The sequence below is a fragment of the Mustela nivalis genome, assembly GCF_964662115.1.
Source record: "Mustela nivalis genome assembly, chromosome: 1".
Classification (NCBI taxonomy): domain Eukaryota; kingdom Metazoa; phylum Chordata; class Mammalia; order Carnivora; family Mustelidae; genus Mustela; species Mustela nivalis.
This window is the reverse complement of record NC_139020.1, coordinates 133,981,434-134,008,173: the sequence shown is the minus strand read 5'-3', so window position 1 is coordinate 134,008,173 and position 26,740 is coordinate 133,981,434. Positions and strand designations below refer to the sequence as shown.

Genomic DNA, 26,740 nt, shown 5'->3' with positions numbered 1-26,740 from the left:
TAGAATTAGAATTTTAAGGTTAACTTTCATTATTTACTTTTACTATTTTCTTACTCATCCTAAAGTGCTAAAACGTGTATTAATTTGAAAAAGCCTCTAATAACTATCAAGGAACAGGCATCAGATCAAATCTAAATACTTGGGATATTGACTCTCTCTTCATGCTTGCATCTGTATTCCAGCTTATACACAAAACCATCTTGGGGATAACCAGGAAATCAAAATGTAGGAAGATACTATCTAAACAAAAATCAACATAAGTTTTAAAGCCTGAAGTCTGCTGAACAGTTTTCTTGACTATGCAACCTATTTAGGTATTCATCATCAAACAGCTAGAACCGCACAATTTTTGCCAATGCATAATTTAATTAAATGAAGAGAAAAAAGAAAATCTCACCCCCTATGGTACTCTCTTGAAATTCATGAAACTGGCCCTTCACAAAACGAAGCACTAGGCTTGATTTCCCAACAGCAGACTCTCCCAGAAGTACTAGTTTGAACTGGCATATTTTATTTCCAGTATTTGGCCCGTTGGGTCTTGTTGCTCCTCGATTAGCCATGTCCAAATTTGAAAGAAGTCCCTAATTTCAGTCTCTTAAATGAACTTCCAGGATGCAAGGTGTCAATTTTTTTCTTTCTAGATGTAGAGAAACCTGTAAAGAAAAATTAAACAAACAAATCAGGAAACAAAACAAATCTAATGTTAATCACTTCAGCAAATTTTGCCTGTACCATATTATTGCATGATAATCTTAACATCGATATGACACTGAATGTCATTTAAGTTCACTACCTTTGTAATAATATAAAGGTATGAGATTTAAGCCTAAAATCCTGCTGTAATTTTCAGAATTTTAAAAAAATTCTATAGCTAATCTTTATTAAAGACTTAACTTTGTGCCAGGTAGTTAAGTACTTAACATTTGCTCAACAATCCTATAGATACTACAACCCTTAAAAAAGAGGAAACAGGAACAGAGAGGTTCAGTAACTTGATTGAGGTCATACAGTTACTGTGACAGAGTTGTGACAAAGCCATGAAAGAGCTACGTTTCAAACTCAGTCAACCTGAGAGATGATTCAAGAGTTTAGGTTCTAGAGCCAGACTAGCTGGACTAGAATAGTTTTAGGGAAAATAAAGTTCATAAATGGAAAGTTCTTACAAAAGATCCTAGAACACAGTTAAGGCTATTATTATGGGAAGGCCCCTGTAAAATTATACATTTTTTTTGTTTAACTAATTGTAAATTGGAGCAACAAGTATTATAAGGCTCTCAGGTTTGTGTGTCCAGTGGCTAAAAGACTTAGAATTGTTTCATGTGCTCAAGTACATTATACATGGAAGTGTTAACAGAGGTCCTCTATGTGGTAATCTTTAATTAGTGTCTTACTTTGTTAACGCTATTCTGTAGTTTGGGCCTAACAATTAAATATGTCACTATTTTCTATTTAACACATCTAGAAAAACCTAACCTAAATGGCAACTTCTCTTATCACCTAATGCTAATTTTCAATCTCAAAGGAATAAGGGAACATTATTCCAATCTACTCACAAATCACAATGGTTTCCTCCCATCTTTAGCTACAATCTGATCATGTGCTCCTTAAATCTGATGATTCCCTCCTTAAAGTAACTGTTATATTTCATTTAGGTACCTCATGTAAGAAAATTGCCTTCCCCATGAAATGAGTTTAGATAAAAATCCCTTTGGACAATGAATTCATTAATAAATATCCAAGCGATCTTATGTTGGAGACAACAAAATCACCACTGACTTACCTAGCTTTGTAGTGTCCTTTTAGTAATGCATACCAAACTATTCACACTTGAAACAAGATGTTTGAGTTGCTTCCAAACAGTAGGGATGTAAATAAAACATGACTGGCCACAAAATAATTTAATGGCGATGAATTCACTTTACTCTTCTCCCTATTTCTGTACATTTAAAAATTTTTCTGTAATAAAAAGTGCTCCGGGGGCGCCTGGGTGGCTCAGCCATTAAGCAGCTGCCTTCTGCTCAGGTCATGATCCCAGGGTCCTGGAATCGAGCCCCCGCACTGGGCTCGTTGTTCAGCAGGAAGTCTGCTTCTCCCTCTCCCACTCCCCCTGCTGTGTTCCCTCTCTCGTTGTTCACTCTCTCTGTCAGATAAATAAATAATATCTTTAAATAAGTTACATATCTACTGGAGAATCAGATGACAGAATGAATCAATCTACCTATCTATCTATCTATCCAATACAGGGGCCAACACATAAAAGGGACTGAAAATTGGCAATTAAAGGGGCCCTCTGATGAAATAATGACCAAGTATCAACAGAATATCATGCAGAATGAACACGTACCAACACACTCAGATATTTCAATACCAACAGAAACACTTCCCAATTGTTTCACTACCTCCAAAACAGCAAATTCAAATACTTGTCAAGGACAACATGCTCCGAATTTCCATGGTCCAAAATTTCAGGAAAAACGACATTCCCATAAAAAATTATGATTTTAGCTTTGCCTTCTAAGGGTTAAAGCTGTTGGACTATAACTCCCTCCAACACTCTCTAGCAGAAAATAAATGTAATTATAAAAGATACAGGCAGCCTAACATTAAGGTTAATGTATTCACTACTGTTTTGTTTTGCAAAACAAAAATTTTGCATAAAATGCTTTTTAAATCTTTTGAAAATTAAGTGGTAGTCTATAAAGGTCTCTAGGTATTCTTTAATGAATAGAGTATTAACAACAGCAGCTAACATTTACCGCACACTTTTGTGCCAACCACTATTCCATGAATTTTGCTTACAGCAACCCTATGAACTCATATTATCCCAATTTTACATTAAAAATAAAGTTTCTGAGCCCTCCTGAATTATCATAGTGCTGTACACGTGTTTTGTTTTTTTTTTCCTAACTGGTTATGACACTGACAAAACCCAAAATTTGTGAATTATGACGTTCACAGCGTACAGTCTAAAAGTCTCGGGAGGTAACCAGCTTCTAAGGGAAGAGAACAGCGGGACAGGTTTCATAAGGTCTCTCTCTACCCACTGTGCATGCTCAGCGGCCTAGTTGTCTTGAGTTCTTTAAAGTTGCGGTTCATCACCTTTCATAGATGAGACACCCCCTAGGCAGACTATGTTGATGAGCCTCCTCCTCCCTCCATTACCGGTCTTTGGAAGTCGAAGGTAGGCGGAGCTCCCCAAATTCACACCTGCTGTAGGCCCCAGTTCCTCCTTGGAGAGCACCTGAGTAACTGATACCAAACTCCGGATGGCCCGAACAAGCAGGACCAGCCAGGCCCCCTGGCCATCTTTCCCGTCCAGCTTCCCCCACCCTGGCCTGGCTTCGGCTGGGACCACCCCCTCCAGGACTGCCAGGACAGGGGCAGACGGAACCGCGGCCTCCAGCACTCTTTCACGGCGCCATCTTGAGAAGGGAAGAGGGTGACACCCGTCGCTCCCTCAGTCAGTCCGCAAATCCCGATCCCCAGAGCTCTTTGAGGAATAAATCACCAGAGCCGGCAGGACGAGATGCCCAGCTCGACAGCTCTGGTCCAGGGCACTAGGGCCAGGTGAAGAAGAATGGGCGGGAGACACAGTGCCGGCAGGGCCGCGGACAGACTGAGAACAGCGCATAACCTGGGGTCCCGGCTGGCTCTTGGCAAGGGAGGGAAGGTTTGGTTACCTGAGACGGCAGCACGCGGAGCCGCGGGGCTGAAGCCTCCCGGCAGCAAGTCCCAGGCGTAGCCCGAGAAGAGGCTGAAGCAGTGGCGGTGGCTTAGACGGTGGCGGCGCGTCTCCTCCTCAGGCCGCTCCCCTCAGACTGGACCGTGCGGGGATCGTGCCGTGGTGCCGCCCCCGTCCGGCTCCGTCTCCGCCTCTCTCCGCTCCGCCTTCCTCTTTCCTTTCTCCTCCTTCACCGCCGCCGGCGCTCGAGTTCCGACTAATTCTTCCTCCTTCTCCCTCCTCTGCCTCCTCCCCTCAGGCTAGCCGCCGGCTCCGCCGCGAACCAAAACACAAACACTCAAGTCCCAGCCCGGGAGCCACTTCCGCCGCTCGGCGCCGGCCTCGCCGCCACGTCGCTGCACGTAGGGAGCTACGCCCCTTCGTCACTTCCGCGGTAGCTAGCCCCACCTCTCCGTCCGCTCCCCCGCCCCTTCTCAAAGCCCTCTCAGCTGGGGCTGGTCTGCGGGGCCGGCTGGGGCGTGTCATGTGACCTCTGCGTTCAGCCAGGGGCGAGCCAGCCTGCTTCCTCCATCCCACGTCCCAGGCAAGCGCGGCCCCGCCCTTGCAGGCGCCATTGTCATCTGGGTGGCGGTCCTGGGCTCCCGGCGGTAGGGGGTGGGGGAATTCTTTTATGGCCTGGGTTTTGGGGAAGCTCGAGAACAGGGGTTTGTTGCTCCCTGCCCATGTGGGGCGGAGAAATTCCTTTTGTGAATGTGAGCTCACAGCCCAATTAACGCTACTCTGCAGCACCCCAACACGGCTAGGGGGCTTTTTGGGGAGGACTTTTCTAGCCTGAGAGAGCCTCCCCAGCCCTCCGAACGTGTCCTGAGGGGAAGCCTGGGTCGTAAAGGTATTTACTCCTGCGAAAAGGATTAGAACCTCCCCATACCAAAAGTCTCTAGGCGAGAAAAATCTTAAAATAATAAGCTTTTATTGCTTTTATTCAGTTTACCTGTTTGTGTGTGTGGAGGGGGAAATCTTAAAATAATAGCTTGCTTTTATTAAGGATTTTCCTTTGCGAGTTATCCTATTTTACTTTTACACTACAAGGTCTCAGTCAAATGAATATCTGAGACTAATTGCCTTCCTAAGTTAGAGTATTAGCTCCCCAAAGTGGTCCTCAACACTGTGTGGCACAGTGCCTGGCAGCTGGGAGTCTCTAGTCATGGTTGTGTGATTAGTGAGTGAGGCGTGCCTGTTTTAAAGGTAAAGAATTTGAAGCAAAGAGATGGTGTAACTTGTCCAAAATCACCACTGCTAGTGAAATTGTATTCTAACCTGCAAACTGGTCCTGAGTTCTTACGCAGGATTCCAGTAAAAAAACAACAACAACAACAAAAAAACCCCAAAACCTCAAAACATTATCCTCCGCTGCAGATCGACATAACACACTCTTCTTTGGTTAAATTTTATACAGTAGTTTCCGGCCAGGTATCTGAAACAAAACAAAATAATTCGTTTTGTAATTTGATAGAATGTTAAATTGACTTTCCTTCAGGGTAAGGGCTACTTTACGGTTTTGCATGTATAGCCCTGTTTTGAGAACATCAACATTGTCTAGAATGTATACTTAAGGTAAGGTATCCTGGGGATTCTCTGTCAACATTATGCAAGGAAGATGATTTGAATCCTTGAACAGCCAGTCTTCTAGATGAACTCCCCAGTTACTAACCAGAAGAGCATAATGTGTCATACCTAAATGGTATCTGTGGCACTTGATCCTCAAGAGCTTGTTCCAGTGTAATGTGTTAGTCATGTTAGCACCCTCTTGGACAATCCAAGGAAGAATCAGGAAATAGGCTATGTCACATCAGTTGTGGCATGTTAACACTACATCCCAAACCAAACTTTCCAGCCCAAACCTCCTTCTGCTTAGTTGACTGGTATTAACAGACTTCCAGTCAACTGGACTTGAAATGGGAAAATCATCTTCCCCCTTCATAAACCATTTTCCATTCTAATACCCCAAATTCTCTAATCCCCAAATCTGCGATCTAATCCCAACACCTGTGATCTAATCCTAGCATTATGGTAGTGTTCATATAAACTGAATTAATGCATAGTCCCATCTTTTCAATCATTTTTTGCATTTCAGCCAGTAACTCTCAAAAATGTTCAATGATATCTCACTTGCAAAATAGAGTCCAAAGTTGTTCTCTAGGCCCAACCCACATTTCTGTCATTCTATTTCTATAGTTTCCCTCTCCCCAAACTCTTGCTTTGTACCCTAATCATACCAGTATACCCAGTGTTCCCAGAATGTTGCCTGTGTGTTCTCATCTTGGCATATCTAATCACTTTGTTCTCTCTCTCCCAGAACTCAATTAATGTTCATCACTGCAGGTTTCACTTTCGCCAAGAAACCAAATGCTCTTGATCACATCTGAGAATATAGTTGACCCTTGAACAATGCAGGTGTTAGGGGAACCAACTCCCCACACAGTTGAACATCTGCATGTAATGTTTGATGCCCCCCCAAATTAAATACTAGTACCGTATAGTTGACTGGAAGTCTTACCAATAAAATATTTTATATGTTATATTTATTACATATTCTACTCTTAAAATAATATCTAACTTCCTCTTAATTTTTTTTTTTTTTTGTATTTCTGGGCAATATCATTTGCAAGTGTTTTTCAAAATTTTGCAGATCTCCAAAAAATCTTCTGATATATTGAAAAAAATCCACATATAAATGAACTAGCACAGTTCAAAACTGTGTTGTTCAAGGGTCAACTGTAGTTCTACGGGATTTATCTTTTTCCAATAGTTTCAATAGTTTGCTTTACTCCCTATGATGGTTCTAATATCTATCTGCTTTATTTTATAGTGCCTAGACTTTTCTCCTCACATTTTCATTCCCATTGGGGAATCTAAAACTCATTGGGGGAGGGGGCCCTGGATGGCTTAGTCGGTCACAACCTTAGAGTTGTAAGGAGGCCTGAGTAGGCCTCCTGACCCACTGGGCATGGAGCCTGCTTAAAATTCTGTCTCTCCCTCTTTCTCTGCTCTCTTCCAATAAATAAATAAATAAATAAATACATAAATAAATAAAATCTTATTAGGATTTTAAAGTTCTTAAGGACCAAGACAGTAATTTATTCATCATTTCAATTCCTCACAAAGGATTTTTGACAATAGGGACCTCAAAATATTTGTGAACTTAATTGCATTTAAAATGATGAGCATTTGACTGAGGAAGTCCTCACAAATAACACATGGATACTGTAATTTATAAATTGTTAGGAACACCCCATTTCATTGTTCTAGGATAATGCTTCCTCATTTATTTTTTTCTACCAATTTTGTCTTTTAATTTGCCCCCTTCATAAATACATTTCACAGTATTTTATAGTTTAGTCATAATGTTTGCCTTGAAGAGGGCTGCTCCCATGGCAGCACTTCTAAGTTCCACTGGCAATTTTGGAGAGACTGATATGCCACAGTACATCGTTGCTCTTAGTGCTGCCACTCATAATATGCTTGTGTTTTCTTCCTCACCCCTAGGTAACTGAAGATAACAGATAATTGTATATTTTTAGTGTCAAATGTGGAATCCTATTTATTGATATAATTTGTTAAGGAAGCTACAAAGTGGATGGGTCTTAAATGAAGTTAATAGACTTGAACACAGCCCTTAATGCTTCCTTTGCTCTCAAATCTCTAAATACCCATTCACAAATTCCTAGTACTTTGCATCTATCATCTCCAGCACTCTTACCTATCTGTATCTTCTACCTTCTCTTCTGGGAAATGTTTCCACCATTGTGTAGTTGAAGAATGAATCAAAGATGGTAATGACTGGTAATGTTCTTTTAACTGGGACTATCTGAGACAAACCTAAAGGTAATTCTAACTGAAGGAATTGCAGGCATAGTGATAAGGCAATGAGAAAAAGACTATGGGAACAGAGTTAGTCATGTTTAAAAAGCAGGGCTTAAAGCAAGCCTCAGTTGAAATAACTTCTAAGCCCACAAATTCTAAAGCAGCATCCCTTTATAGGAAAGTATTTTCTTCACTACACTTGTCAGTATGTGAAATGATCTTATTTATTGGTTTACTTGATGGTTATCCATCCCCACTAGAAAGTAAGTTCCAAGAGATAGGGATTGGTTTGTATTTCACAATATTTCTAGCACTGACACAAAGTAAGTACTTAATAGTTATTTGTAAAATGAAAGAATTGAATGAATGCTTATCCATAGACATACCTTCATTTATATGCTATCAAGTCATTTAAAATGCTTAAGGGGAGAAGAATATATTAATTATCTGAAAATTACTTTATACAAATTTTTTCAAATGTGAAATAATATCTCCTAACTTTTTTTTTTTATTTTAAATTTTACAAGTCCTTCATAGTTTCTAAAAGACTGGAATCCTATAAATTCTGTTCTGATTCCAAGCTAGGTGCTGTATTTCCCATGAATGTGTAGAAATTACAAATATTCACCAAATAGACTTTCATTGACAAAGGGGGCTGCCTGGTTGGCTCAGTCTGAAGAGTATGCAACTTGACTTTGGGGTTGCAAGCTCAAGCCCCACCCTGGGTGAAGAAAATATGTAAATAAATAAATGTAAAACCTGACAATTTAAAGAAAATCCCATGCTGAACCGGGTTCCTGGGTGGCTCTGGCTGTTAATCCTCTGCCTCAGGTCATGATCTTGAAGTCCTGGGATGGGTCCCTGCCTAGGGCTCCCTACCCAGCAGGGGGTCTGCTTCTCCCTCAGTCCCTCACCCTTCTCTCACACACACTTAAAAAAAAAAAATCGCGTGCTTAAAACGAGTTTGAGTTTGCCACAGTATTTTAAAAAGTCAGTATGCATTATTGTGTAACACATCTCAAACTTTATTTCAATGTTATTTAAAGCTTGGTTATTAAAGTGTAAATGTTCTCAAAGACTTTTTTCTCTACCACAGGTACCAAATATAACAGAATTCAAGGTAGTTCTTTAGGCTAAAAGAACTACATGCAGTATGCATGTTCTTGCATAACGAAGGACCTAAAATTAATGGTCACCACCGAAAAATGGCTACTTATTCCCTGTTCGCCAGTAAAATTAATAGGCAAATGGCCAGGGGGCGGCCCGAGGCTAAACCCATCCTAGGGAGAGTGAGTTGCTTGCAAAACTGAAGAGAAGTTGGTGAGCATTTTCTCTAGTGCCCAAGACCACATCCTTCAAGTTTTCTTGCCCTTCGGATCTAGTAAGGAAGGAGGAAGAAAAGAGAAGAGAGGGAGGGAAGGAGAGAAAGAAAAAGAGGGAGAGAAAGGAGAGGGAGAGAAACGGACCCAGACAGAGGGAGAAATGGGTAGAGAACAGCCTGATGAAACAATTGCGCGCCAAGCCCCGCCCCTGTTTCCTAGGTAACCCGGTAAACAGACCCTCGTCTGCTTCTCCTCTGTGAACTCCTCTACGCGTAAATTGGTAGGCAGGAAGCTGTGGGCAGGGAGTCCGAGTGGAGATGTGTTCTTTCGTGAGAGTGGGGTTCCCTAAAGGGTTGGGGCACCCCCAGGGCTTGGGAACTTCCATTGAGCCAGGTGCAGTTTTCCCCTTAGAGATGAGTGCAGCTGAAGGAATGAGGGTGTCTGAGAGGAAATGTCCCCAGAGTATGGAGGTTGGTCTCACGGACGAAGGAAAGGATGACTCAGGAGAAAGGGGGGTCCTCATGGGAACAAAATCTCCCACGGAGTTAGGGTTCAGAGTGGGATTAGGAAAAGAAGATTCCTCATGTAGGGAGAGCCTCCTGGATAGTAATAAATTTGAGGAGAGGATAGCATCACCAGAAACAAAATCTCCATTGAGCAAGGAGCTTGAAATGAAATTAAAAATACAGAATCTTTCTAGGACCCTCCCGGAGAGGAGTAATTTGGGAGTCTATGGGGTCTCAGCCTCCCAGGAAACAAAATCTCTAGGTATGTTACCAGGAAGAATGGGGTTAGAAAATGACTGTCTTCTGGCAGAGTGCTCTGGAAGGATGATACAGCCTCACTTGGGCATGGTATGCGAAAGTCCACAGGCTCTAGGGAGCAGGAGAGGTTCTGTGGCTGGTTCCTTTGGAGGAGTAAGGGCTTCACTGGGGAAGCAGCCTACTTTGGATTTAGAACCTAGACAGGAACTGGGAAAAGAGACCTGTGTGGTGATCAAGCCCAGTACAGAGATGAAGCCTCCTGTGGAGGTGGACACTGGTCTACCCAAACTAGAAGAGCCAGGGCCCCAAATAGGCTTGGTGATAGAACCTTCTGAGAGCCAGTTTGCCCAACAACCTGAAGAGAGAAAGGAGGCTGAAAACACTGAACCAGGAATAGAACCTCCAGATCGCATCAGACCCATATACTCTGGGAAATTTTTTGATCGGATGCCTTGCTGGCCAACTGTAAGTGTTTTTTTCTAGTACTTTCCCTAAGAACTTTGTATATCCATGTCTTTATCAAGATGATAAACTGATGAGACGTGTTTGGATTCACGGAGTCAAATTGTAAAGATTTGCTGAGCTGCTGATAATTCCTTGTCCCATTGGATTCTTTCAAGGTTTCACTTTGATATTTTCTCATTCTTTGCCTCCCTTCCTAGATGTCAGCTTTGTTTTCTGTGTGTACCATACCGATGGTTCCTCCTGACTTCTCCTTTGACCTTCATTTTATTGATCAATCTGCGTTTCCTCAACCCTTTCACCAAGATACATGTTGTATCCTAATAGTCATATAATGAAAGAAAAATTCCCGCATTGATTATATATTCTGTGATTATTTATTCTTCCAGCAAAGACTTGTGGTAGTGGTAGCCATTTTGCTGGATACAAGAAAATATACAACAAAAACCACATTATTCATACACTCTAGGTTTAGACACTCATTCTAATGTTAGAGACTGATAACTGAACAAATGTTATATAGGTTTCCAAATGAGTAGAAAACAAATTTGATTCTTCCTTAATAGATATATACTCTAAGCACAGAGCTCAGTGGAAAGATTGGGCAACTCTGTTTGAAGGAGATGGGAAGGCTTTGCAGAGCAAGTAATATTTGAGCTAATTTAGAAATATCTGAGCTCAGGGAACCTGGGTGGCTCAGTGGGTTAAGCTTCTGCCTTCAGCAGGTCATGATCTCAGGGTCCTGGGATTGAGCCCCGCATCAGGCTCTCTGCTCAGCAGGGAGCCTGCTTCCCCCCTCTCTCTGCCTGCTGCTCTGCGTACTTGTGATCTGTCAAATAAATAAATAAAAATCTTAAAAAAAAGAGAGATACAGATGAAAACGAAATATGTGGAAGAAATCTAAACATCCAGAACATATGGAATGAAGAAGCAATGGTGAATAAAATTTGCCTTTTGGAAAGATAATTTTGATATCAGCAGTAATGGTGGACTCAAAGGGGGTAATATTGGGTGACAGGAAAAAGTTAGAAGGCTTTATCAAAGTAATTGTGGATGAAAATTCATGTAGAGTTAGGATAGAGAAGAAAGTGCAATTTTGAAGGCTTTGTAGGAGATATTAAAAATTGCCATCCAGGGACATCTGAGTGGTTCAGTTGATTAACCCTCCAACTCCTGATCTCAGTTCAAGCATCCATCTCAGGGTTGTGGGTTCAAGCCCTGTGTTGGGCTCTGTAGTTGGTGTGGAGCCTACAGAAGAAGAAGGAGAAGGAGAAAGAGGAGGAGAAGAAGGAGGGGAAGGAGGAAAAGAAGGAGAAGGAGGAGAAAAGGAAGAAGAAAAAAAATCTTTAAAAATAAAATAAAATAAAGTTCTTAAAAAAAAAAAAAAAGAATTGCCTTCCAGTTGTTGTTCTATGTGGTGAAAGAAAGGAAAGCTAGGAAAGCTGATGGATGACTTAGGGGTTTCTAGTTTGATAATGATCTCTTCTGGTTTGGTGGCAAATGAATATCTGGTGTTGGCCATCCTGAATTTGAAATATCTGCAAGATATCAGATGAAGAATCCAAGGTTATGGTTGGTAATGTGAGACAGTTGGAGCCATGGGTAGGATAGGAGAAGAATCTAGGCAAGAACCTTGGGAAACATATTTATGCAGTGGTCAAAGAAAGAATTGTCAATTAGGTGAGCTTTTGAAGAGTGGGTCTGCACAATGCAGCTTCATGGCATATCATAATGCCTGGCATATAGTGGTCATTTAGTAAATATATGTTGAAAGAAGGCAGGATGATTAAATTGGAGAATGAACAGAAGAAAAAAGTGAGTCCAAGAGGGTGGTATTGAGGAACATAAAAGAAGCATCCTTGAGGTATTCTGAGAATAAAAGACTCCACACACTGAGATTTGACAATACAATTCTGCTGAAAGTGGTCAGAGGGATTCTGCAGAATTTTTTCTATGTCTACAGACTTTTTGTTCCCCTTGGGACTCAGAGTGTTTGTTCTTTTGTCTTTGACCCACTTTGCTTTCTGGTTCCCTTATTGGATTTCCCCAGCCACAGTCTTTCACTTGACCACACCTGCTTCTTCTTTCTGGATTGGTCCCACAGTCTATGGCTTCAGACCTGATCTCACACACGGGCAGATACCAGCTTCTGGTTTCCAACAGAGGCAATTCTAAACCTGTGCTTCCTCTTCCTCTCACATCTTCCTTTCTCTGTGTGATAGGACACGGTAGACAGTTTCAAGGAGAAAGTGACTAGCAGTATTAAAACACCTGTGCTAGGGTAAAGAGGATACAGATTAATTAGCTTTGGACATTAGGAAATTAGCAACGTTGGTAGAATGGCATAATGGAGAGAGAATTCAGATTCCAATATACTAAAGAGTGAAGAGGAAATTCAAATTGGAGAAAATTATTGTGAATTTTGTTTTTTCCTTAAGTGTTGACAGTGAAAAGAAGGGAGTAAAGACTCCACTTAGGAATTTATTTATTTATTTAGTGAATCAGTAGAGAAGTTTAAGATAATACAAAGGAAATAATGGGTGGAACCAGATCCTAGATAAACAGGAGGAAATGAAATTAGGGTACAAGTCAAGAGAAGTCAAGATTAGTGTGGATTAGAAATAATAATGTTAATATTTAAATATCCATTTTTACTATAAAACAAAAATAACAATATTTTAGAATACTTAGAAAACAGGAATGAAAACACCCAGAATCTTATTACCCTCACACAATGCCTACCAGTATTCTGCGGCATTCACATGAACGTTTACTAGCAGTTTACCATATCAACATCACTACTCATGGAGCTTTGCAGGTATAAATTCTTTGCCCTCCATAACGAAATTATGAGACAGCTGCTATTATTAAATTCCATTTTACAGATGAGGAAACTGAGGCAAATTAGATAATTTGGCAAAGGTCATATAGCTAGGAAGTGGTAGTCTCAGGATTTGAAGTCACAACTTCAGACTCAAGAGTCTGAATTCTTGACTATACTACATTTCTTGTGACACTTTTTTCCAAATGTGTTTTTAGGTAGTTGTTATGCCAAACATACAAATTGTTTTTCTTGGTTTTTCAATAATTATCATTTAATACAACTTCAGTGTTAATAGAGAGACCTTAAAAGATCTTTTAATGCTAAAAAACAGTATTTCTTTAAGCTAATATATGATTTTTTAGTTAATTTACTCTCGTGTTGGACATTAGATTTTTTCCAGATTTTTCTATAAAAATAGCCTGTGAACATCTTTATGTATATATCTTTTTATATGTCTTAGAATATTTCCTCAGGATAGAGTTTCAGCAGAAGCCAAAGGATGGATCTTTTTCTAGTTACTGTTGCCAAATCCCTCTCTAAAAGATTGTACCACAGAATTTTAAAAATTAATAATGATTTGTAAGGCATTGTTTTAATTTACATTTATTGGATTTGTGATGAGACTGAAAATTGTTCCATAAGTTTCTTTCATTGTTATTCTTGTATCTGGTCATCTTGGTCAACTCCTGTTTGTCTTAATTGCTTATCATTATGAAGTGAACTCAAGGGGTTCGCTGCTTGGGGTACATCAAATTGAGCACAACCCAAGGAAATATTGAAAGCAAAGAACTTTTTATTGTTACAAGAAAGAAGACAGGGAAATAGCTCTCAAAGCACTGTCTCCCTTGGGGTTAGTATAGGAAACTTTTATTCAGTGTATTGGGGTGGGGACAGGGAGTTTGCATGCGCACTTTTGGTTTAATTGCACATGCCTCCCATGTAAACGTGCTAGTGCATACATTGTATGTTCAGAAAATGACAGAAACTGTGCTCATAGGAAGGGAACTTAATATTATAATGAACTAAAGGTATCCTTAGGACAGCTCAGAGGGGTTTTCTGCACAGGTTCTCACCTCCATCTAGTTCAGCTCAAACTGGCTCAAGGTGTTACCATGCAGGACCCGCCTAGCAAGGGGCTAGCTGGTGAAACACCTAGTTAAGCATCTCCTTGGCTGGAACTGTTGGTTCTGCAAAACAAAACACATTCCTTTCCCGCTTTTGTCCCTTCCCCTCCTCCCTTCTGCTGATAGTTTTCAAACCTCTTATTTGAGTAACCTCCCATTGCGTCCTACCTAACAATTATTTCTTTTGGATTTTCTAGGTAGGCAATCATATCAATACTTTCTTTCCTTCTTCAGTATGTACACCTCCTATCTCTATTTCCCATCTCATTGCATTGCTTCTGACCAATAATGCAATATTGAAAGTGAGGTCTCTTTTCAAATTTTAATGGGAATGATTTTTATGTTTCAATGTCAAGTATTATTTTTGCTGGAGATTTCTGATATAGCAAATTAAGGATACATATATTCATTCCCAGTTTGCTAAAAGTGTTTAAAAATTAGGAATAGAGTTTGAACCTTGAAGAGCTTTTCCCCACATTTGCTGAAATACGTGTTTTCTAAATTAAAACCATTAATTTTCTAATAGCAAACCATCTTCATATTTTTGAGCTAAGTCCTACCTGGTTTTAATATATTACTATTATAACATATTCCAGGATTTGATTTGCTCCTATTTGGCTAGCATTTTTGCGTCTATGACCCCATGTAAGATTGAACAGTAGTTTTCTTTTTGTACCATATTTCTTTGAGTTTGGTATGAGAGTAATGTTGGTAAAAGGATATGGGAAGCCTTCCCCTATTTCCAGTTGTCTTTATGCTTGTAACTGTTTATCCATTATGTATACTACCTATTTCTTGGTAGGCTTGGGTAGAATTCACATAGCTGAAAGGGGAAGGACAGGAGATCCCTCAGTATCCTCACCAAGGGATGAGATGGTTACCTGTTTGGTGACCCTGAGTTCATACAGTCTTAACGAAGTAAGGAAGTGCATATGGATGAGTTCAAAACCCAGTTTCAAGCACATGACTGTGAGGAGTGTTCAGATGGAAATTTCTATTGTGAAGAACCTGCTAAAAATCCTTGAGGACATTGCTTTGCATTAAGGTGTATTCAGGGAACTGGGGAGCTCATCTTAGTCAGAGGCCTTTCTGGTGTTGAGGGAAGGGGAGCAGACACATCTCATGGGAAGGACACTCATCCTGTTGTTGAAGTTGCTGCCCAAAGTTGGTGTTGAGCTGTATGTGAAGGTCTGCTCTGATGGATTTATGAGACCCCCATTAAGCCTTCTAGTCCTGCTAATAAAACGGTCATTAGTGTAGTACAAGGACCTGTATTCAGGAAAAGTTTCCAAGAAATGGTGGCCTGCGGAGAGATTTTTAGAGTGTCCTTCAAGAACTGAAAATGTTCTGATAAAGAGAGGTCCTCTCTGTGCAGCTCATAAAAGGGCTCTTGGCTCTTAGCACTCTGGTAGAGATCAAAATCTCTATAATGGTTATTTCTCCAAGACATCCTGAGACTGTCCCTTGATCACCATTAATGCACTGACTGTGACAGAAACATTGAGTTATTAGAACTGAACCTTACAAAGTGCCTTGGTAAACGGTATTGAGCCCTGAGGTACAAAGGGGAAAAAGGAAGGAAAGGTTCAAATAAAGGTTAAAAAAACTATATTGTCTACAATGACTTGACAGTATTTAGGCATTATAGCTACAAAAATACCTGCTTTCAAGGAACTTAGAGTCTATGGACCTGAGATTGACAAATGATTTTATAATATAAATGTCATGTGATGGGGGTGCCTTATTTTTCATATTCACTAAGAGTACCTCATAGCTATTCGCAGAAAATATCCATTTTGTCAGAATTTGCAAAGAACCAATGTCTGTAGAAATCTGAGAAGTGGGTGGTTTCATTTGCATATAGGTTCAGGGCCTTCTGAGCAGAAAGAAATTAATGTTATCACTCCTAACTTTTTCTCTAAGAAATTCAGAATTAGGGTTATCTCTGGGTAAAACAGAGTGATCTTGACCAAGGCCCAGCGGGAGAGATGGGATATTATGCTAGCCCACACTGAGTTTGGGAAGAGGAAGGTGGTGTGATGATTATGGGTCAGTGGGTTTTCAGTAGTTAAAAATGTATCAATCTTCCTGAGTTGATCTGAATCTTGGGAACCAATCACATGAAATGGTCACTGAAAGCTGTAATAATGGGGACTGACTGGTGTGATTGGGAACTGAGAAAGGGGGTGGCTGAGCGGGGAATTGGTCAGTGCAGTTGGGAATTTGGTTACATACAGAAGGCTGAGAAAGTAAGTGGGTATATTGAGGACAATAGGAGCCAGGTTTCTCACTGAGAAAAAAGTTGCTCTAATATGAAAAAGAAGGATAAAAAGAATCCTGTGTATTGGATTATATTTGGATGTATTGGTACAACCTTATGGTATGTGTCCATGTCCAAAGCCATATCTATGTATCTACATGTATTAACAAAATAGAATATTATAAAATTGATAAAGATGCGAGTATGTGGGGCGTGTATATACACATACATTTCTTACCTCTGTCCTCGAAGAGGACCTAGAAGCAATGTCTATCTGGTAGCAATGAACACACCCAAACCAGATCTTGATTTTTTAATACCATTCTGTATTAAAAGGAATCAAGACTCTGGAGGAATGGCTGACTCTGGGGTTGGTGCACTACAATATGATCTTGGAACACTTTAAGAGCCAAAAACTAAGAAACTTTTCAAAGAATAATTCAAATGTGTTAAAGGGGCACAGAAATAAGCTTGAAAGAGCTCTTAGTAGACCAAACTGTTATATTTGAGACATTGAATAAAATTGCCATTGAGTTAAATAGACATCCATGAGCCCAGACACATGTACATACATGAATGATTGAATAAATAGCAAGAAAAGAAAGCTTCCTTGTAGTATAATGCCAATTAATAAAAGTGGATGGAATGTTAGAATTAGAATGTCACCATTTGGCAATCATCTCATAGTTGTGATGATTTAGGCAAGAATCATCAATGGATATTAAATAGTAGGTGAAAGTTTGGTGAGGAACTAGATATTTACATGAATAATTATTAATTACAAAGGAAACATAACTTTATAGAAGAGAAACCTAGCAGGCATCACCTTCATTTAGTAACTAAAGTTAACATTATCAGTAATAGGACAGATTAACAGTGTGTCCTCCCTGACAGAAGAATACAGCAATGTTTCTGTGATATCCCAGATAAAAATGTATAACTTTAATCATGAGAAAACACTAGTAACCTAAACTGAGGGACATTTTATAAAACATTGGCCTGTCTTCAAAAAATGTCAGGGTCGTGGGGCGCCTGGGTGGCTCAGCGGGTTTAAAGCCTCTGCCTTTGGCTCAGGTCATGATCCCAGGGTCCTGGGATCGAGCCCCGCATGGGGCTCTCTGCTCAGCAGGAAGCCTGCTTCCTCCTCTCTCTCTGCCTGCCTCTCTGCCTACTTGTGATCTCTCTCTCTCTCTGTCAAATAAATAAATAAATAATCTTAAAAAAAAAATGTCAGGGTCCTGAAGGACAGGGAAATATTAGGAACTGTTCCTAACTGATGAAGACAAAAGAGACATGGCAACTAAATGCTTTGCAGGTGTGGTGGCTATGCAGGTGTGGAGGTGCCTGGCTCCTACGTCCCTTCAAGAGGATCTGCTGTGGGGAGCCTGGCCAACTGATAGCTTCCTCCTGCTGCCCCCATGAAGCTATTGCCACACTGATGCTCCCAGTGATTGAACATGACAGGGATCCTAGGACTGGATTCTTTTTACCCAACTGGATTTCTTTAATGGGAAACTTAGTCTCAGAAACCACTCATTGGGCTGGCCCAAATTTTCTCAGAACTCTGAGGTAGTCTGAAGCTCTTCTTCCTCCTCCTCCTTCTTTTTTAATATTTATTTGAAAGAGAGTGAGTGTGCACACACATGAATGTATGAGCTTGGAGAGAAATGGAGGGAGAGGGAGAGAAAGAGAATCCTAAGCAGACCACTGGGCCAGACGCGGGACTTGATCCCAAGACCCTGAGCAGAAATCAAGAGTCGGTTACTCAGCCAGCTGAGCCACTCAGGTGTCCTTCATGCTCTTCCTTCTTAACACTTCCTTCTCTCCTTTCACAGGGGTATCATAGTCTGAAAGTTCTCCCTACTCACTCCTCCCCTGTTATCATTCATTGGTGTTTTCCCTAATAAATCTCTTATATGCCTAACCATGGTATCTGCTGCTCAGAGGAACCAAAAAATCACACTGTACTCTTGGGTTTGTTCCTTTTGTTATAAAGGACAATATTGGAGCAATTGGTGATATTTGAATGGTGTCTGTAAATTATATACTAATGTTATATCAGTGCTAATTTTTTGATTTTTGATGCCTGTAATAGTTTTTTTTTTTAAGATAATAAACCATAAGAAAAAGTAAAATAGGGAAGAGAGACAATAGTTAAGAAATTTCAGTAAACTTTAGGGGCACCTGGGTGGCAGAGTTGGTTATGCAGCTGCCTTTGACTCAGATCATGACTCAGTCCTGATCCCAGAGTCCTGGGATCGAGTCCCATGTTGGGCTTCCTACTCAGTGGGGAGTCTGCTTCTCCCTCTCCCTCTGCGCCTCCTTGTGTGTGCAATTTCTCTCTCTCCCTCTAACAAATAAATAAATAAAATATGAAGAAAAAAAGAACTTTCAATAAACTTTAGAAAAGAGGCAATGGATATGACAACTGATTTTGTAACACAGAAGAAAATGAAATTTGAGGGAAATCAGGTGGTAATTTCCACCATGTATGACCTAGTTTGCCTGGAATAATCCCTGAGAAGCTCAGGCCTTGGAAGAAAGGGTAGTAAAGCTTGGATCTGAAAGTCAAGATAAGTTGAATGTTCATATTCAGCACAGTTTGGTTTCTAGGTCCACTTTTCCATCCTATGCTGTCCTGACTTCCTACCTCTCCACACCAAATCTGATTCCCTCCCTTCCAACAAATCTGTGGATCTATTTTCTCAAAACAGTTTTTAATGTCAAAGATGCCAAGGCCAAGGGAAGTCAGGGGTATATGTCTATGCTGAAAATGGGATATTATTTCTTAAAGATTTTATTTATGACAGAGAGAGAAATCACAAGAAGGCAGAGAGGCAGGTGGCGGTCGGGGGTGGCGCTGTGGGGAGGGGAGCAGACTCTTTGCTGAGCAGAGAGCCTGATGCGGGGCTAGATCCCAGGACCCTGGGATCATGACCAGAGCCAAAGGCAGAGGCTTAGCCCACTGAGCCACCCAAGCTCCCAAAAATGGGACATTAATAAGTCAAAGTGTACTTTCTGTAATGCGGTTTCCCTAGCTGCTTCTCCCAGTGGGCTCCAGGAGGGCCAACAGTGAGGAGGAAAGCCAGCCCTCTCACCAGTAGGTATTGCATAGAGGCAGTGGAGGATCATGAGTAAGAGGAGAGATTTGAAAGCCAGCCTGCTTTGGTTCAAGAATCTGCCAGTATATTAAGTAGTATAATTCTGCCACTCAGCCTCTCTGTGCCTCATTTGCACACCTACTTTGTGGAAATCATTGAGTACTAAATGAATTAATACAGATAAAATATACATGCAAATAAATACATATAAAACACTTAGAACAATGTCTAGCACATTGCTATGTGGTCTGTAATTATCAGCTCTTATTACCATTATAACTATTCTCTGAAGTTCTGAATATTCTAGAGGGAAAAAAAATGATACTGGGGTTTCCACCAAAATAAAGGCTGCCTCATCATCTGATCACCTTATAGGAAAACTAAGACTCAACAAATCCTGCAACACACACACAGAGCTACTAATCATCTTTGTAGTGCTTAACTTTTTAATATAATGATCAGACTTCAGCTTGAAAGCAAGGGGCCAAAACAAGGTAATAGGAAACACACAAACACAGAGGGAACATAAGAAAATGTGAACAAAAGAGATTACTTGAGAGATAAAGGATGTTGCATCCATACAATGAGATGGCAACTTTTAAAAGGACAGAACTTTAAATAAAATCTTAAAAAAAAAAAATAAAGGCCAGAACTTTTCAGAACTAAATATAGTCTAACTAAAAATTCAATGAAATCAGGAGGATAAAAAAGGGCATTTCCCAGACATTAAGACGAAGATTAGAAATATTCAGATACATTTGATTAAAAGTAGGTCCAGAAGGAGGGGCGCCTGGGTGGCTCAGTTGTTGGGCATCTGCCTTAGGCTCAGGTCATGATCCCAGGGTCCTGGGATTGGGCCCAAAGTCTGGCTCCCTGCTTGGCAGGGAAACCCGTTTCTCACTCTCCCACTCCCCAGCCCCCTGCTTGTGTTCCCTTTCTTGCTGTCTCTCTCTTTGTCAAATAAATAAATCTTTAAAAACAACAATAACAAAGAATTATGTACAGAAAAAGAGAATAGATAAAATGAAGTAGAGAAAGTTATCAAGGAAATACAGCAAAATTTCTTTGAATTTAGGATACAAACCAAGATTACAAGGAGTTAATTCCAAATGAAGGAAAGAGAACCCATAGGATGCATCATTGTTACAAAATTTCTGAAAACTGGGGATACAGAGATGATTCTCAATACTTCCACATAGAAAAAAAAAAGTCACACACAATGGAACAAAATTCAGAACTGCATTAGACTTTGTGTTTTTTAATGTCTTTAATGCTTTTTCTTTTTTTTTAAGATTTTATTTATTTGACACAGAGAGAGCATAAGCAGGCAGAGTGGCAGACAGAGGGAGAGAGAGAAGCAGGCTCCCTGCCAAGCAAGGAGCCTGATGTGGGACTTGATCCCAGGATCCTGGGATCATGACCTGAGCCGAAGGCAGCTACTTAACCGACTGAGCCACCCAAGGTCCCAGAACTGCATTAGAGTTCTAAACAGCAAGACCACCTCTTTTTTTTTTTTTTCCAAGTAATGTCTTCACCCAGCCCACTATAGGCCTTGAACTCAGAATCCCAAGATCAAGAGTTGCATGCTATACGAATCGAGCCCACTTGGTGTCCCAGATCACTTTTTTTTTTTTTTAAAGATTTTAGTTATTTGACAAGCTGGTGGAGCAACAGGCAGAGGGAGGGGGAGAAGAAGGCTCCATGCTGAGCAGAGAGCCTGATGTGGGCCTTCATCCCAAGACCCCGGGATCATGACCTGATCCTGAGCTGAAGGAGATATTTAATTGACCGAGCCATCAGGTGCCCCCCACACCACATCTTAAGGGACATTGGATAATACCTTCAAAATTGAGAAAATTATTTGCTACTTTGTGTTTTATACCTAGCCAGACTATTAACCAAACATAAGGATAGAATAAAGATATTTTCAGGAATCTGTTAAAAAATTCAACTGAATAAATTGGAAGATCTAATGGGTTTTTTGCAACAAGTCATGAACTAATCAGCATCCCCTTTCGTAAGTGGAAAAGAGCTCCCAGGACCTGTACAAAATGGAAGGTTTTTATAAGCAGAAGGGGGTGGGGACAAGGAAGTCATTAATAAAGAGAAAAGATTATTACAGGCAAGGTCACCTTTCTTTGGGAAAGGGTGGGGTCTATCAAGCAGATGACCTTAATAATGTTGTTCAGGAAATTCCAGAGTGATTGATTTAAAATTCCATTCCTGGGACTGGCTGAGACTGCAATTAGGTTAGATAGCAAGTCCTAGTTTGCTGACATGGGCTAAACAGAAGTGGCTCCATTTTGAGCCCATTTTTTTTGTTTTGTTTTGTTTTTTACAGATGGAATCAGAAGTTGACTTTTCATGTATTCTTTCTTGGGCAATGACTAAAGAAATTACTTCAGTGAAATGGGGGTATATACCCCAAAGAGTAATAGTTAGGTTTTAGGGAATGGGCAATTTAGCTCTGAAGAATGGCAAAAGAAAAATTCCCAGGACAAGAGCTGTGCTCCAGGCCTAAAAGTAACCAGCTAAGATTAAACCAGGAGGAGGAAGGGTTATAGGAGAGAGTTTATTAAAAAACAAACAAAAGTACTCTGGAAATTTGACAGATCAGTTGAAGCATTTGGAAAAATTTAGAAATAGACATGTTAACAAAACAAATGCAAAGGGTATGACTAGGAAAAAATAATATAACATGATATAATATATATAATATACCTTCTTGGTTCAAGAGTGAACAGTTATGATAATATAAACACCATTGGCTTTATTAAAAAGTATAATGTACCCATATTAAGGATGAGAGAAGGGAAGTGTGGTGGTGGTGGAAGAGAGCTACAACCTTCTTCATCATAAAAGGATAGCAGTTATCTGAAATTAATCGGATTTTTTTTCATTATCTGAAAGTAATCAATATATAACAGTACAAGGGTTTAGAAACATGAAGATAAGTATCAGAAGAAATGGCTTAAAGTATAGAAGACAGCTGGCCCTAGAAAGTAGAACTAGGTACAAATGGAGCAGAGAAATGCCATTTTTTATTATAACCCTTTGATTTTTGAGCAAAGAACATGTATTACTTAGACAAAAGTTAATTTTAGTATATGTGCTGCCGAAGCGAGCACGACAAAAGTTAATTTTGAAAGAGAAAAAGAAAGAAAGAAAGAAAAGAAAGAGAAAGAAAATGAAAAGGCTTTCATTTTTCTAGTGCTTTTGAACCAGATGTCATCCTCTCTGTATCTGTATTATGTATAAATGTTTAAGTTGGGGGTGCATGGGCTTATCCTTCTGGGTGATAGGTGCGAAAACAATGCTATATGGAGGTAAGTGATAATTCAGGTGGGGAGTCCTTTCTGCAGGAACCCCCAAGATGTAGATAAATATTTCTTATAAAACAGTTTCTCTTATCTTCCTTGGGTTTGAGACTTTATCTACCTCTCTCTCTCTCCCCTTAGAAAAATCTATCAGTAATTGTTAAAGTATTTATTCCAGGCTGGCCTTAGTTATATTGTGCGGCATTAAAGTAAGTTTGAACCCAAGAGTTAAGGGTGCAGCACCTCTTTCTCTAAAATCAATCTGTGGTCGAGATATAGTAACTGGAAGAAACCTTTAAGAGAAAGAGGACAAGATTTATGTGATTGAAAACCCATTGCGGGCGCCTGGGTGGCTCAGTGGGTTAAGCCGCTGCCTTCAGCTCAGGTCATGATCTCAGAGTCCTGGAATCGAGTCCCGCATTGGGCTCTCTGCTCAGCAGAGAGCCTGCTTCCCTCTCTCTCTCTCTGCCTGCCTCTCCATCTACTTGTGATTTCTCTCTGTCAAATAAATAAATAAAATCTTTAAAAAAAAAAAAAAAAGAAAACCCATTGTCTTGCCTATATGGAGATTTTTCTTTGTTTACCAACCTTGGAAAATATGACTTTTATTTTTATAAATGAGGTCAGTAGTAGAAACACTGAGAAAAATGAAACTCCAGCTGGGGTTTCCTATATGACTTTGCATGCAAGGTTAGTTTCATGTCACAGATAAATAAAACCTCCAAGGTCAAATTAGTGGAAAATCACTAAATGATCCTTCCTTTCGAGATTTAAATGTACATTACTAATCCAGCATTTCTCAAGTTTTTGTCAGCAGAATTTAAAAAGTATATATATCCATTAATTATAAGTGTTCATGGGACTATAAAGTTTGGGAAACACAGTGCTAAGGAGCTCTACCCATCCCTGGCAGTGCAAGAAGAGGTCCCTGCTAGGAGTTCACAGTAGGAGAGGGTGTGTTTTTTGGCTTGTTGGCGGGTAGGGTTATACTTAATATTTGGTTACATTTCTTGGCTGGATTCTGATACCCCCTGTGGCTACAAAAAGTCTCCAGGAAGATAATTTTTCTTCTCAGGTTAGGGAGGTCCTTAGGATCACTCTAAGCCACCTTTTAGAGTTAAGGAAGTAAAACTTAAGGTGACCATTAAAGCTGCTCCTAAATTCTGTCTTGGGTCTGGATGTACTTATCATTTTTAGTTTCTAGTGCTCTTGCTGCTGTTTTTCTTCTAGTTGATGTTGGTTATAGACTTTTTGGTAATTTTATTGCTTTCTTTTGCATTGTAAAAGAGCAATACATAGTAATAAAATATTGAGAATAGTACAACCAAAATAAGTCACTTGTAATCTCACCTCTCAAGCAGAATCACAACTAGCAATTTTTGTCTATGTATTCTGTACATACTGCTGCATATAGAGGTGTAAGTCTGTGTATTTGTATCATGCAAATTTACATCTTTGTTTTAATTCCCATTTTGTCATGAACATTTTTATAGCATTCAAAATTATTTATATACAACATTTTAAATGATTCTACAATAGTATATCAATTGAAGATACCATAATTTATTTGCCTATTGTATTTAGTTTGCTTAATTTATTTAGTGTGTTTAATTTATGTGTTTACTAATTATATTTAGTGTTTAATTTATTTAGTGTGTTTAATTTATGTGTTTACTAATTATATTTAGTGTGTTTAATTTATGTCTATATAGATAAAACACAATTTCATTGTTTGCCACTTAGTGGACCAGAATGAAAAATGACACAACAAATTTTCACCAAACTTGGCGAGTATGTTTGGAATAGCTAGATTCAAAGTGTAGGCTTTGAAGAAAAAAAACATATTTATGTTGTGGGGCTTGGTAGAGAATCTATAGGGGAGGAAAAATAATTTTCTCTCTATTCTTCTGTGTTCTTGGCTGAAACCCTCTGTTATAAAAGACAGATTAGCAAGAGTAAAACAAACAGAAGTTTTAAAATATATATTACTTCATGAATACATGGAATATACCCAGAAAGACTGACTAACTCCCCGAGATGGCCCAAGCCACCTCCTTAAATACCATCTTAAGTTAAAGACAAAAGAAAGATGTTTGGGCAAAGGGAAGTCAAGTTTTGGGGAGTTGCCAGGAGAATGCTGGTAAACAAGGGTAAAATTTGTTATGCAGATTTAAGTCAGCCTTCGCCATTGATAGGCTGGAGACTTAGAGTCATTCTTTTCTTCCCGGTACAGAGAGGGAGATACCTTTACAAATAATTTCCTTTGTAAAATGTAAATATCCCTTATGAAAGGGTAACTTCTACTCTTCTTTTCAGCACTTCTTTCTCATCTGCTGTTTCTTAGAATAATCAGCTCGCAATAATCTTTATTCTGCTACCCTTCATACCTCAAATTGGTGAATAGGCCTTTGAGAACAACTGAAATAAAAAAAGATCCATGACTGAGGTGGGCTGAGGGAGAGTTGTCAGACATATTATGACACTCTAGATAGAAATCAGACATAATGGTTTCCATTTTTGTGTCTCCAGTCAAATGGCATGAGGACATCTGATGTCCTGCTGATTTGTAGTTAAATTGCTTTCATGTGGGCAAGTCTATGAGGAATTCTTATTTTTTTTTTTTAAAGATTTTATTTATTTATTTAACAGAGATCACAAGTAGGCAGAGAGGCAGGCAGAGAGAGAGGAGGAAGCAGGCTCCCTGCTGAGCAGAGAGCGGATGTGGGGCTCGATCCCAGGACCCTGGGATCACGACCCAAAGCCGAAGGCAGAGGCTTTAACCCACTGAGCCACCCAGGCGCCCCTTGTCTATGAGGAATTCTAAGGGCATTTCTGTCCAAAAAATGTTTACAATGATGAAAACCGAGATTATCTACTGTCAAACATTTGGAAGGGAAGCCAGTGAGAGCCAAATAGAATTACCCAACAGGCCACAGATTGATTGATCCATCCATCAATCCATCCTTCTTTCTATCTATCACTCACATAAATAGCTGCCTGAATATCCCCATGTTCTTTAGCCTAATGAGGCCATCTTTCCATTGAATATTTAAAAGAATGGCTGGAGCTCCCATAGCAGGTATAGCAGGAGAGACTTTATGTTTCATGATATTTCTGAGATTTCTTACAATTTTTAGCTGAATTAAAAAATCACTTGTAGAGATACGTTCGTTAGATTACCCCTTTCTGCCCATGGACGCCGCTGAGTAAGCATCGTTAAAGTCTCCCCTCCCACCGCTGTCATGTCTAAGTCAGTCTCCCAAAGAGCCTGAACAGCTGCGGAAGCTCTTCATCGGAGGTCTGAGCTTTGAAACAACCGATGAGAGTCTGAGGAGCCATTTTGAGCAATGGGGAACACTTACGGACTGTGTGGTAATGAGAGATCTGAACACCAAGCGCTCCAGAGGCTTTGGGTTTGTCACATATGCCACTGTGGAGGAGGTGGATGCTGCCATGAATGCAAGGCCACACAAGGTGGATGGAAGAGTTGTGGAACCAAAGAGGGTTGTCTCAAGAGAAGATTCTCAAAGACCTGGTGCCCACTTAACTGTGAAAAAGATTTTTGTTGGTGGCATTAAAGAAGACACTGAAGAACATTATCTAAGAGATTATTTCGAACAGTATGGGAAAATCGAAGTGATTGAGATCATGACTGACCGAGGCAGTGGCAAAAAGAGGGGTTTTCCTTTTGTAACACTTGATGACCATGATTCTGTAGACAAGATTGTCATTCAAAAATACCATACTGTGAATGGCCACAACTGTGAAGTAAGGAAAGCGCTCTCTAAGCAAGAGATGGCTAGTGCTTCATCCAGCCAAAGAGGTCGAAGTGGTTCTGGAAACTTTGGTGGTGGTCGTGGAGGTGGTTTTGGTGGGAATGACAACTTTGGTCACGGAGGAAACTTCAGTGGTCGAGGTGGCTTTGGTGGCAGTCGAGGTGGTGGTGGATATGGTGGCAGGCTATAACGGATTTGGTAATGATGGTGGTTATGGAGGAGGCGGCCCTGGTTACTCTGGAGG

At 40.0% G+C, this 26,740-nt stretch overlaps 2 protein-coding genes across 2 annotated transcripts in view; one reads left to right on the top strand and one right to left on the bottom strand.

The window, feature by feature from the left end:
• Positions 1-4,095, bottom strand: part of RAB5A (RAB5A, member RAS oncogene family) — a 29,120-nt gene extending 25,025 nt beyond the window's left edge. Inside the window, exons 1-2 of the mRNA XM_082729140.1 lie at positions 3,681-4,095; positions 398-653 (exon numbers count right to left, since the gene is read on the bottom strand). Coding sequence (XP_082585266.1) covers positions 398-560 — 163 coding nt within the window. The 5' untranslated portion in view covers positions 561-653; positions 3,681-4,095. The remainder of the gene's footprint in view (positions 1-397; positions 654-3,680) is intronic.
• Positions 4,096-8,178: 4,083 nt separating this feature from the next.
• EFHB (EF-hand domain family member B) overlaps positions 8,179-26,740 on the top strand; it is a 55,700-nt gene continuing 37,138 nt past the window's right edge. The window contains exon 1 of the mRNA XM_082729099.1: positions 8,179-10,097. Coding sequence (XP_082585225.1) covers positions 9,186-10,097 — 912 coding nt within the window. The 5' untranslated portion in view covers positions 8,179-9,185. The remainder of the gene's footprint in view (positions 10,098-26,740) is intronic.